Source organism: Geotrypetes seraphini, chromosome 4 (genome assembly GCF_902459505.1).
Source record: "Geotrypetes seraphini chromosome 4, aGeoSer1.1, whole genome shotgun sequence".
NCBI classification, from domain to species: domain Eukaryota; kingdom Metazoa; phylum Chordata; class Amphibia; order Gymnophiona; family Dermophiidae; genus Geotrypetes; species Geotrypetes seraphini.
In genome coordinates, this window is record NC_047087.1 from 307,803,191 (window position 1) to 307,815,473 (window position 12,283).

The following is a 12,283-nucleotide window of genomic DNA, read 5'->3' on the forward strand; positions in this document are numbered from 1 at the left end:
CAGACTGATTTTCAGGGACTACCACAATGAACATACCTGAAATCTTTTACATTGAGATCCTGAGGATCAGGAGGTTAATGCAGAGAGCCAAAGTGTATAGCAAAATTGCCAATAAAATATGCCTCGGCGAAGCTATAAGCTAATGAGATGGAAATGCCCAATATAATCAGGGAAAGCTTGCTGGACAAATGCATGAACGAAAAGTCAGTGTCTGGGGGTCCCTTAAACTAGCCAAAGTAAAAAAATAAAATAAATTTTGGTCAGTTACAAAGATAGAAACATAGAAGATGACGGCAGAAAAGGGCCATAGCCCATCAAGTCTGCCCACTCTAACAACTCCACCCCCTTGAATTTACCCCCCTAGAGATCCCACATGTGTATCCCATCTTCATTTTTACCCTACTAGAGATCCCACATGTGTATCCCATTTCCTTTTAAAACCCGGCACGCTGCTGGCCCGAATCACCTGAAGCGGAAGTTCATTCCAACGATCGACCACTCTTTCGGTGAAGAAGAACTTCCTGATGTCCCCATGAAATTTCCCACAAGAGGTTTTTTTTCCCAGCTTGGTTTGGAACTCCGTAATGCAACATTCTCTTAAGCATGGAGCACTGAAAAAAAATCAAACACCAGTCGGCGAGTACTCTCAAGTTTAACCGATGACTTACCAGGGACAGCATGCCTTCATTTGACAGCAGGTAGCACAGGCCGGCAGCTGTACGAATCAGCGCTTCCTGGCTGATGGCACCGTGGTTCCCGTCTGCACCCTGCTTTCTCATCTCCGCGTGAAGGCTACATGCTACAGCGTAGAAAGGAACACATAAAATTAATGCTGTGGAGTACGTTCAATCGGAGGCCACAGAATAAGAGTTTCCTGGCTCTTCTAATAATTTCCTGAGGCCAATTCAGTAGTCCTCGTATTATCTCAGCTCATATTCCAAAGTTCATGGACTCCTGCATTTCAAATGTTACTAAAACCTGAAGATTTTTTTTGTTATATACAACTAGGCTTGTCTTAAAAACTTCAATATGGCTACCTGCTATGTTAGTCTTGTCTTAAGCTTGTATTGCTATGTTATTTTTTGTTATTTTATGATGTGTGTTTGCTTATACATGATTTTTTTTTTTTAAATCCTCCCTGCATGCTTTATTTAGCAAAAGGCTAAATTTAAATATAAATTTTTATATTAAATGCATACCAATAATGGCTTCCATGATAAAGACGTGCAAAACCCCGTTACTATAGAAATTGAGCTCAAAAACCGCAGGAATGCTGGTGTCTGGGGAGATGAAGAACTCGTTCTGGCTAGTGCTGGTGATGTTTACAGAGTTGCCCAACAAATGAATGGCATGCATGACGACGTCTTCACAATTTCCCGAAAATCCCAGGTCGAAATCACGTGCCAGGACCTCCTCCTTCATGGAGAAGAAGTCATCCACCAACATGGAGAGCTTAATACCCTGGAGAAGCAATTAAGCATAGAGTGATCTCAACTCCTCAACTTTAGGATCCTTGCTTAATTTTCTAATTTAGGAACTTATTTTCATCCAATTTTAGGAACCCTGAGCTAAGGAGGACCACCTAGAGATCAATTTTAAGCAGAGAGCCACCCGCACAATGCTTAGCTCAATGCGGACTTTCAGCGGTGCTGTTTTAAGTAGCACCGATGAAAATTCAAATAAAAGGACATCTTATTTAACCTTGATTTGTACCTGCTATTAGGGCAGTGACACATGCTAGGATGATTACAGGAACTTTGGCCGTTCATCTGTACGTGGTCTGGACCCACGGCATACGTTACTACACAAAAAAAGCCCAAAGGTCAAAAAAGACCCACGATACTTCAAAGAAGCACAACACAGAGGACTCCTCTGGTGAAACAGGAAACGTGGAATGATAATTTAAACATTAAAATATTAATATAGTGAGTGAATCTTCAGTGCGAGGTTATGAGTAGAGAATGACACGGGGACAAATTTTTCCCCGTCACTGTGGGAACTCATTTACCCATCCCCGCCCCATTCCTACAAGCTCTGTCCTCATCTGCACAAGCCTCAAACACTTTAAAACTCATAAGCTTTCAAGGCTTGTGCGGTTAAGGCACAGCTTACAGGAAGGGGACAGGGACAAAACTCATGGGGACAGAACGGGAAAATTGAGTTCCTGTGGGGACAGAGACAAATTTTGTCCCCGTGTCATTCTCTAGTTATGAGCTCTAAAGAGCACTACCCCCGAATAAGGAAGAAGCTCTATTGCTCATACGTGGCCCACAGACCAGAGGGGAAAAACCCCCCCCCCAAAACCTCCCACTGTTTTAACCACACATCATCATCAGATTATAACTAGTGTGCAATCAAAAGAACATGTGTAGCGATGTGCAATCGGTGAATCAAAAAAATGAAATAAAGGTTATAACGTTCCACGTTGCCACATTTCACATACCATGAGAAAGCCCCGACAGCTCGCTACAAAGGAAGCGAGCGCTGAAATGGCAAAAGCAAACCTCTTCTTGATGAGAGTAGCACGACAGCACAGTCACCAGGAAGTCCGACGTTCGGTAACGTTTAGCACGCTCCCACTTGTAGATAAAGTTGTGCACTTGGATTCGACTACGCTTAGTTTCGGGGAACAGCCCCCTTCTTCGGGAACCTCACAGCAGCTTTGCATAGCACGAAATAGCAAGAAAAACTGCTCTCCACATGAACCGCTTCCAGTCCTCTGTGTTGTGCTTCACTGCATACGTTAACACAAAGTTTTAAAGAAGGGGGTGGGGGGTGGGGGACCAATGTTCCACAACAGGATCGATGGATCCGAAAACACAAAAAGTGGAACACAAGTTGCTGGATATACAGGAAGCTTCTAAATAAAATGTTTATTATACACAAAATTAACTTATAGTAATAACATGAACATATGAGGTACAAAAGGTCCGTGTCAAATGTATCACGGTAATAATACTGCATACTCAATGTAAACCGGGCCCTACACGGGCCGTGTTTCGGCAGTACTTTGCCTTCCTCGGGGGTCCTGATGATTATCCATCAATGTGGATTTGAACCAAAGAGCTGTGACTGAATGACACAAAAGTGCCATACCCAAAAACTTAGGTGAGAATGACATGGCTCCTAACTTGAAACGCCTACGGTGAGAGAAGTCTGTATATGTTAAGACACACAGGGCCTGATTCTATAAACAGCGCCCAACTCGTAAGTGCCGCTTGGCGTGGTTGTCAACCAACCGCTAGGCGCCGTTTACAGAGTCAGGCTTAGCAGCACCTAGGTAGGCTTAGGCATTGCCGAGCGTTTTTGTGGTAGGTGCCGTTATATTAGGCCAGGGTTTTCCTAGTCTAATTTATAGGTGCCCACCACAGATGCATTACAAGGTCTAAGTCATACCATGCCTATACCCTGCCCCTAACCACACCTACTTTTCAGGCAGACATCGTTAGGTGCCTTGACATAGGTGTCGCTAAGCGCCGTGCAAATTCCTTGCAAAACTTTTAATTTTAAAAAATTTTTTATTGTTTTTTTTAATGGCATGGTTAATTACCCCGTCGATTAAAAAAAATTTAAATTGCACAAAGATTTTGGTAAGGCATCGCTAGGTGTCCTCAATAAGGACGCCATTTATAGAATTTTCCACACAGTGTAAGAGGGCTGGAACACTGCCCATACGCCGAGAGGTTGGATAGGCTGGGGCTCTTCTCTCTGGAAAAAAGGAGGCTCAGGGGAGATATGATAGAGACCTTCAAGATCATGAGGGGCATAGAGAAGGTGGATAGGGACAGATTCTTCAGGCTGAAGGGGTCAACAGGCACGAGGGGGCATTCGGAGAAACTGAAGGGAGATAGGTTCAGAACAAATGCAAGGAAGTTTTTTTTCACCCAAAGGGTCGTGGACACTTGGAATGCGCTACCGGAGGAAGTGATCAGGCAGAGTACGGTACAAGGATTCAAACAGGGATTGGATGGATTCCTGAGGGATAGGGGGATCGTGGGATACTGAGAGAGGTTCTGGGATGTAACACAGGTATAGAAAGCTAACCAGGTAATAAGTATAGACATCCAGCCAGGTCGTGCATGTGCAAGACCGGAGGGTTAGGACTTCGATGGGAAGATAGGACTTAATGGGAAACCAAGGTGGCAAGGGGGCCCCTTCTGGAGACTCAGACAGGCCGTGACCTGTTCGGGCCGCCGCGAGAGCGGACTGCTGGGCGGGATGGACCTATGGTCTGACCCGGCGGAGGCACTGCTTATGTTCTTATGTCAAGCATATACCTTTGCCCCCTAAACCTAGTACTACTGTTACTTTATCATTTCTATAGCGCTACGAGATGTACACAGCACTGTACACTAAACAAGTACAAAACCCTGCTCGACAGAGCTTACAATCTATTCAAGACAGAGAAACAGGACAAATAAGGGATTAGGGAATTATCCCTTTTGTGAGAATGATTAAAACAGATGCGAGTACTGAACAGGTGCAGCCTGTGAAAGGCGGGTGGGCTTTTAGCCTCGATTTGAATAAGGCCAGAGACAACGCTTGATATACCAACACAGAAAGTCTATTCCAAGCATATGGTGCAGCACAATAAAAAGAAACAGAGGCTGAAATTGGCAGCAGAGGAGAAGGGTACAAGTAAGAGAGACTTACCCAACGAACGAATCTTCCAGGGAGGGATGTAAGGAGAGATAAGAGCGGAGAGATACGGAATATATGCACTCCTAAGTCAGTAAGAGGAGTTTGATCTGTATACAGTAATGGATAGGGAGCCAATGAAGTGACTTAAGGAGAGGGCTATTACGAGCATAATGATGTACTGGAGAAGAAATTTAAGAGAGTGAAGGGGCGAGAGATGGTTTAGTGGGAGACCTGCGAGGAGCAGGTTGTACCTGCCTGCCTTCCTAAACAACTATCTCATTCCACCCCCACCCCCCGCTAGGGCCCTTAAGATCCACTAATCAGAATTTACTGACAGTCTCCTCAATCAAGGACCTATATTATACTAGAAACACCATTCTTCCCCCGCAATCGCGCCTTCGCTTTGGAATGCAATGCCACCACACCTCCGCAGTGAAAATTCACTAAATAAGTTTAAAACAAACCCTAAAACATTTCGATTCAAAGGCGCTTATCAAAATTGCAATTAAGAACCCGATAAAGGGAAAATAAAAACGAATAGAGAAACGCTTTCAGGAAGTGAACCCTCTTTCTCCTCTTGTTTTATCCTTTCCCTCTTCCCCCTTCTCTTATTTTTATTTACACAATGTAATTAAAATCTCTCTCCTCCCCCTGTCCCTTTCGTCTCCAACCTGTCTTAAATTTTGTCCTTGTCCTGGCCTCAATCCCCCCCTATTTTTATTTCAATTTTTTTTTTAAGCTATTTTTAAATATTTTAATTTTTATTACTGTAAACCGACTTTTGGTAGTGTGTTCAGAAAGGAAAGGACAAAGTTTGGTGATGTTACAGAGAAAGAAACGACAGGTTTTGGCCCTCTGCTGGATATGTGCCAAGAAAGAGGGAAAGGTATCAAAGATGACCCCAAGATATCAGCTGACGAGACAGTTATCCACAGAAATAGAGCATGGGGGAAAGATAAGGAGAAATTAGGTTCTTACCTGCTAATTTACTTTCTTTTAGCTTCTCCAGACCAGTAGAGGTTAATCTTTACGAATGGGTATATATCCAATCATGACCAGCAGGTGGAGACTGAAAACAAAACTATGGGACAGTATATACTATACTCCCTTCTCTATTTCCCTCAGTCTGCCGAATAGCCAAGCAGAACCAAGAACTGGAAAACAGAAAGAAAACAATACTCCGAACAGGAATAACAATTAACATACCCAAGTGCTGTTGGAAAATGTAGAGGAGAAATACCCGAAGGAAAATGTCCCCATAGCTCGCCAGCTAAGCCAGCCGAGCCACAGCCGCTGTTCTTTAATTCTCCCCGGCCCTAGAAAAATACTAGAAACCCGCAGCAAAAAACAAAAACTGCCCGCGAAACAGCCCCAACAACAACAACAACAGACAGGGTGGGGACCTCTACTGGTCTGGAGAAGCTAAAAGAAAGTAAATTAGCAGGTAAGAACCTAATTTCTCCTTCTTTAGCACTCTCCAGACCAGTAGAGGTTAAACTTTACAAATGGGACGTACCAAAGCAGTCCCTCTCACGGGCGGGACCCCCGCAGGGCCGATACCAGAACACGCTCACCGAACACCGCGTCCCAACACGCCTGAACATATACCCGATAATGTCTAACAAAGGAATGCAAGGAGGAACAAACCGCAGCCTTACAAATATCCACTGGAGGCACGAGCGACGACTCAGCCCAAGAAGCTGCCTGACCCCGAGTGGAATGAGCCTTGAGAAACTCTGGAACGGGCTTCTGTCTCAGAAGCTAAGCGGAAGCAATCGTCTCCTTGATCCAGCGCGCAAAAGTAGCCTTAGAAGCGCCAGCCCCCCGACGAGGACCCGCCAGAAGGACAAAGAGATGATCGGATTTCCGGACTTCCTGGGTCCGCTGCACATAAGAGCGAAGGACCCGACCGACATCCAACTTGCGCAGCTGCCATTGCTCAGAAGAGCCCTCCCGACTACCCAAGACTGGGAGGACCACCGATTGATTGACATGAAAAGGAGAAACTACTTTCAGCAGAAAGGAAGGAACAGGCCGCAAGACAACCCGCTCCCTAGAAAACTCCAAGAAAGGAGCCCTACAAGAGAAAGCCTGTAGCTCAGAAATACGCCTAGCGGAAGTAATGGCCACCAAAAAGACCGCCTTCAGAGTAAGGTCCTTCAAAGAGCAGCCGTCCAATGGCTCGAAAGGCGGGCGCACCAAAACAGAGAGAACCAGATTGAGATCCCAAGATGGAACAGAGGGCCGTATGGTAGGCCTGAGCAACTTGGCCGCCCGCAAAAAGCGAATCACATCAGGAATGGCCGACAAACGCTGACCTGTCACCAACCCTCGAAAAGCCGACAGGGCCGCAAGTTGAACCCGGAGAGAAGACCAAGCCAGGCCTCTATCCAGGCCATCCTGCAAGAACTCTAGAATGGTAGGCAGGGAAGCGCGAAAAGAGACCACTCCCCGTGCCCGGCACCACCCCTCAGAGACGCCAAACCCGCACATAAGCCCGAGAGGTAGAAAGCCTCTGGGACCCCAAGAGCGTAGAGATCACCTTATCTGAATATCCCTTCTTACTAAGGCGACCCCTTTCAAGAGCCAAGCCATAAAACAGAAGGGAGACGGGTCGAACATGGGAATGGGACCCTGCGTCAGAAGATCGTCCAAGAGAGGCAGAGGAAGAGGATCCGCCACCAGATGCCTCACCAGATCCGCGTACCACGGACGTCGAGGCCAATCCGGAGCCACCAGAACCACCAGACCCGGATGGTGAACAATGCGAAGAACTACTCTGCCCACTAATGGCCAAGGAGGGAACACATACAACAGCCCCTCTGTTGGCCATGGTTGGACCAGAGAATCCAGACCCTTGGCCAGACTGTCCCTGCGACGACTGAAGAAGCGGGGCACTTTGGCGTTGCCACTCGTGGCCATCAGGGGCCGCCCCCAAGCCTGCACTATCAACTGCAAAGCCACGGAGCCGAGACACCACTCTCCTGGATCCAAGAAGTGACGACTGAGGAAGCCCGCCTGAACATTTTCTACCCCGGCAATGTGAGAGGCCGAGAGGTCCAGAAGATGGGACTCCGCCCAAATCATGAGCCGAGCCGCCTCCTGCGCCACCTGAGTGCTCTTGGTGCCCCCCTGACAATTGACATAAGCCACCACCGTGGCATTGTCCGACAGGACTCTGACCGACTTGCCCAACAAAAGGGAGCGGAAAACTAACAGCGCCGGACGGACCGCTCTGGTCTCCAACATGTTGATCGACCAGGAGGCCTCCTCCGTGGACCAGGTGCCCTGAGCTGAGTGAACCAAACACTGAGCCCCCCAACCGAGGAGACTCGCATCCGTAAAGAGCACCATCCACTGCGGGAGATCCAGACCCACCCCTTGAACCAGGTGAGGGGTCCAGAGCCACCAATGCAAACTGCAGCGCGCCACGCCTCACAGGGGGACAGGAACATCCAAACTGTGCCTCTGTGGTGACCACCTCCGGAGCAGAGCATACTGAAGAGGACGCATGTGGGCCCGCACCCACCTCACCACTTCCAGGGACGCCGCCATCGACCCCAAGACTTGGAGGAAATCTCGCGCCCGAGGACACCGGGACGCCAAAAGAAGGCGAATCTGAGATTGCAATTTGCTTACCCGGGCCTCTGGAAGGAAGACCTTCCCCAAGGAGGTGTCTAATAGAACCCCAAGGTACTCCAGACGCTGAGCCGGGACCAACCGACTCTTGGAAAGGTTGACCACCCAGCCCAGCGACCGGAGAAACTCCACCACCCGAGCCGTAACCCGGGAGCTCTCCTGCAACGACTTTGCCCAAATCAACCAGTTGTCCAGGTAAGGGTGCACCAGCAAGGCCGCCGCGACGACCACCATCACCTTGGTGAACGTCCGGGGAGCCGTGGCCAGACCAAAGGGAAGCGCACAGAACTGATAGTGCCGACCCAAGATCGCAAAGCGAAGGAAGCGCTGATGAGAGGCTCAAATGGGAACATGCAAGTAGGCCTCCGTCAGATCGAGAGAAGTGAGAAACTCCCCCGGCTGAACCGCCAGAATGACTGACCGCAGAGTTTCCATGCGAAAAGAGGGAATCTTGAGAGCCCTGTTGACCCCCTTCAAATCCAGGATGGGCCGAAAAGTCCCCTCCTTCTTGGGCACCACAAAGTAAATTGAGTACCTGCCGGTGCCCCACTCCGGAGGGGGCACTGGAACAACTGCCTTGAGATCTAGCAAGCGCTGAAGGGTCTGGCGAAAAGCCTGCGTCTTCCAAGGAGCCTGACATGGAGAGGCTAGGAAAAAATCCGGCAGAGAGCGGGCGAACTCCAGGGCATAACCGTCCTGCACCACCTCCAGGACCCACTGATCGGACGTGATCTCGGCCCATTTTGGGAAAAAATTTGCGCAGCCAGGCCCCCACCGGAACCAAAGGGGGCGCCAGCAAGGAGTCATTGTGCAGGACGGGAAGCGGGGGAACCGGTGGAAGGATTCCCTGCCCCCCGACGGGCCCCCCGAAAGGGCTGCATGCGCTGGAAAAACTGACCCCGGGAAAACCCTGGAGCCGGGAAAGAAGCAGCCCCACGCCCCAGGGCGATACTTGCGGAACTCCCGCAAATGCCCCCGGGCAGTGCCACCCCGAGACGCCGGGTGGGCACAGTCCTCAGGCAGACGGGGCACCTTTGAGTCCATCAGAGTCTGAAGCAACTTATCTAATTCCTCCCCAAACAAAAAAGACCCCCGGAAGGGAAATTTAGTAAGTTTAGCTTTGGACGCAGCATCCGCCGACCAAGCACGAAGTCACAAAATACGCCGCGCGGCCACGCTAAAGGCCATAGACTTAGCCGAGATCCGCACCAAGTCATAAAGAGCATCCGAGAGGAACGAGGCAGCCATCTCAATCTTCGCCACCTACTGATCCACTAAAGACCAGTCATCAGACTCCAGATCTAGGACACGCTCAGCCCACCGAAACACGGTGCGAGCCACCAGCCCCCCACAAATAGCCGCCTGGACCCCAAAGGCAGAGACCTGAAAATTTTACTTAAGAATGTTCTCCAACTTGCGCTCCTCAGAGTCCCGCAAGGCAGAACCGCCCTCAACAGGCACGGTATGCCGCTTAGAAATCACCGAGACCACCGCGTCTACGACTGGCGACGTTAAAGTAGCCCGATCCCCCTCTGGGATGGGATACAAACGAGCCATGACGCGCGCCAAACAAAACGGCGCCTCCGGCATTTTCCACTGCTCCAGTACAATATCCCGAATATCCTGATGCATGGGAAAATAGCGGGAAACGGTACGGATCCCCCGAAGCAGAGGGTCCCCTCACAAGCGGAGTCTCCGGCGGCGCATCTTCAAAACGCAACACCGAAGAAACCTGTTGAATCAGGTCCGGTAGCTCATCTCTCTGAAAAAGGCGCACCACGGACGCCTCTTCGCCGGAGGACGGGAAACCCGACAACCCGCCGCCAGCGGCCGTCCCCTCAAGAGGGTCCTGGAAATCCTCAAAAGGGTCCAGGTCCTCATCCAGACCGACATGCTCCTCAGACCATAAATCCTCGTCCCAAGACACCCGTGGACGCTTGGACGAGGGAGGAGGAGGAGGGGACGCCACAACAGACGAGAGAGGCAAAGCCGCAGGGAGCGAGGAGGAAACCCCACTCCCCGAAACCCCCTGGGCACATCCGGGACCCCCAGCCGCCTGAAAATAGGCTCTGCACAAAGAAAAAAATAAATCAGGGGAAAAACCCCCCGGGGGTCCCAAGGGACTCCCTGCCACAGCAGGGGACCCAGCAGAAACCTGCCCCTGTTTTTCCAATACAGGGGGAAGGTCACCTGAGGTGGAAGACAAAATGGAGGGGCCAGACTGTGAAAATGGCGACTTTCCCGCCAAAAATGCTCCCTCCATAGCCTGTAGCGGCTGAGAAGCCTGAACAGTCCCAGCCGCTAAAACAGGCAAGTCGGCATCAGCTGTCAAAAAATCAGCTGAGAGGGAATCCTTCGGGGAATCCCTCCGTGGGCGGTTGGGGAAGACCCACTGCGAGGCACCATCGGCGGGGAGCTCTGGGCGCCTGCAGCCGCTGCCGACGGAGCTCCACCACCTCACCGGCCCAAACTACCGAGTTCAGTCCGGCTGCGAGTGCCTCGCGGCTGGACCGAATTGTGTCCCACTCCCCCGGAGAAGGGCACAATTGCTCCATACGTGACCTAGCTAGAAACAAAGTGCCAGTTAGATGAAAAAATACTGTAAAAAACAGTAACCTGACAGGGAAGCAACCCTGCAGACCGGCACTACCTCAGGATTTTTTCTTTTTTTTTTTTACAGAACAGACTCCACAGGCTCTCGAAGCAATATGCCTTGCTTGATTTAGGGGGCAAGGCTTACTGCTGAGGCTCCTCTAAAAAAATGTGGGGAGGTAGAGGAAGTGGGGGGAGGGACCCCGCTCGAGACCCGCCGGGTTTGACACCCCCGAGGTCAGACGGACCCCCAAACAGGGCCCACCCAAGCTCCGTCCGGCCAAAAACAGGGACTATAAACCCCCTAAACAAATTCCAACAGCCCTACCAAGGGAGATGGGTACAGATCACTCAACATCTGCTGGAGACTGAAAGAAGACTGAGGTAAATAGAGAAGGGAGTATATTATATACTGTCCCACAGTTTTGTTTTCAGTCTCCACCTGCTGGTCATGATTGGATATATACCCATTTGTAAAGATTAACCTCTACTGGTCTGGAGAGTGCTAAAGAAGAAACTCATTTTTGGCTGTGTTCAGTTTCAGAGAGCGGTGAGACATCCAGGCAGCAAATGTCAGACATGCAGGCCAAGACTTGGGCCTAGATTCCTGCTTAAATTTCTGGTGTGGAAAAATAAATCCAAGCGTCATCAGCATAAAGATGATACCAAAATCCAAGGGAATAAGTACAGAGAAAGAAAAGAGGTCCCAAGACAGAACTCTGAGGTACACCAACTGATAGCAGTGGAGGAGAACCCAGCAGAGTGTACCCTGAAAGTGCGATGAGAAGAAAGCCAAGGCAAAACGGAGCGCCAAAATCCAAGACAGTGTTATCAAGCAGTAAGTGACATCGAACTGTGTCAAAAGCAGCAGACGGACCGAGAAGGATGAGGGTAGAAAGGAGGCCTTTGGAACTGGCCGGGAACAGGTCACTGGAGACTTTAGCAAGGGCTCTTTCAATTGAACTTGGAGGGTGAAAGCCAGATTTGTAGTGGTTCAAAAATTAAGTCTGAGAGGAAAGAAGGTCAAGACAACAGCGGCAGGCACCACATTCAAGCAGCCTGGATAAGAAAGGGAAGAAGTCGATGGGGTGATACTTGGAAGGGTAGGTAGGGTCCAATGAAAGATTTTTTTGGAGAAATGGAGTAGCTGCAGAAAATTTTGAAGGCATCAGGAACAGTTACAGTAAAAAGAGAAAGATTAAAGATATGACAGCAAGAGAAACGGTGCTGAGTAGATGGGTGGGGACAGAACCGGAGAACCGGTAGTGAGTTTGGAGGAGAAAAGATGTGGTTACCTCTTCAGCGATTAAAAAAAAAAAAAAAAAAGAAAAGAAAGCGTGGCAGGGGTTAAGAGAATGGAGTGGGGGAAAGGAGAGGTGGAGGTGACTTGGTTGAAAACTCAAGGCTAATA

General features: G+C 49.5%; 1 protein-coding gene across 4 annotated transcripts in view; it reads right to left on the reverse strand.

Moving 5' to 3' along the window:
• The window catches only part of GPAM (glycerol-3-phosphate acyltransferase, mitochondrial), a 96,663-nt gene that overhangs the window by 17,067 nt on the left and 67,313 nt on the right, over positions 1–12,283 (reverse strand). For all 4 annotated transcript variants that reach the window (XM_033940080.1, XM_033940081.1, XM_033940078.1 and 1 more), the window contains exons 15-16: positions 1,200–1,461; positions 669–799 (exon numbers count right to left, since the gene is read on the reverse strand). In XM_033940080.1, coding sequence (XP_033795971.1) covers positions 669–799; positions 1,200–1,461 — 393 coding nt within the window. The remainder of the gene's footprint in view (positions 1–668; positions 800–1,199; positions 1,462–12,283) is intronic.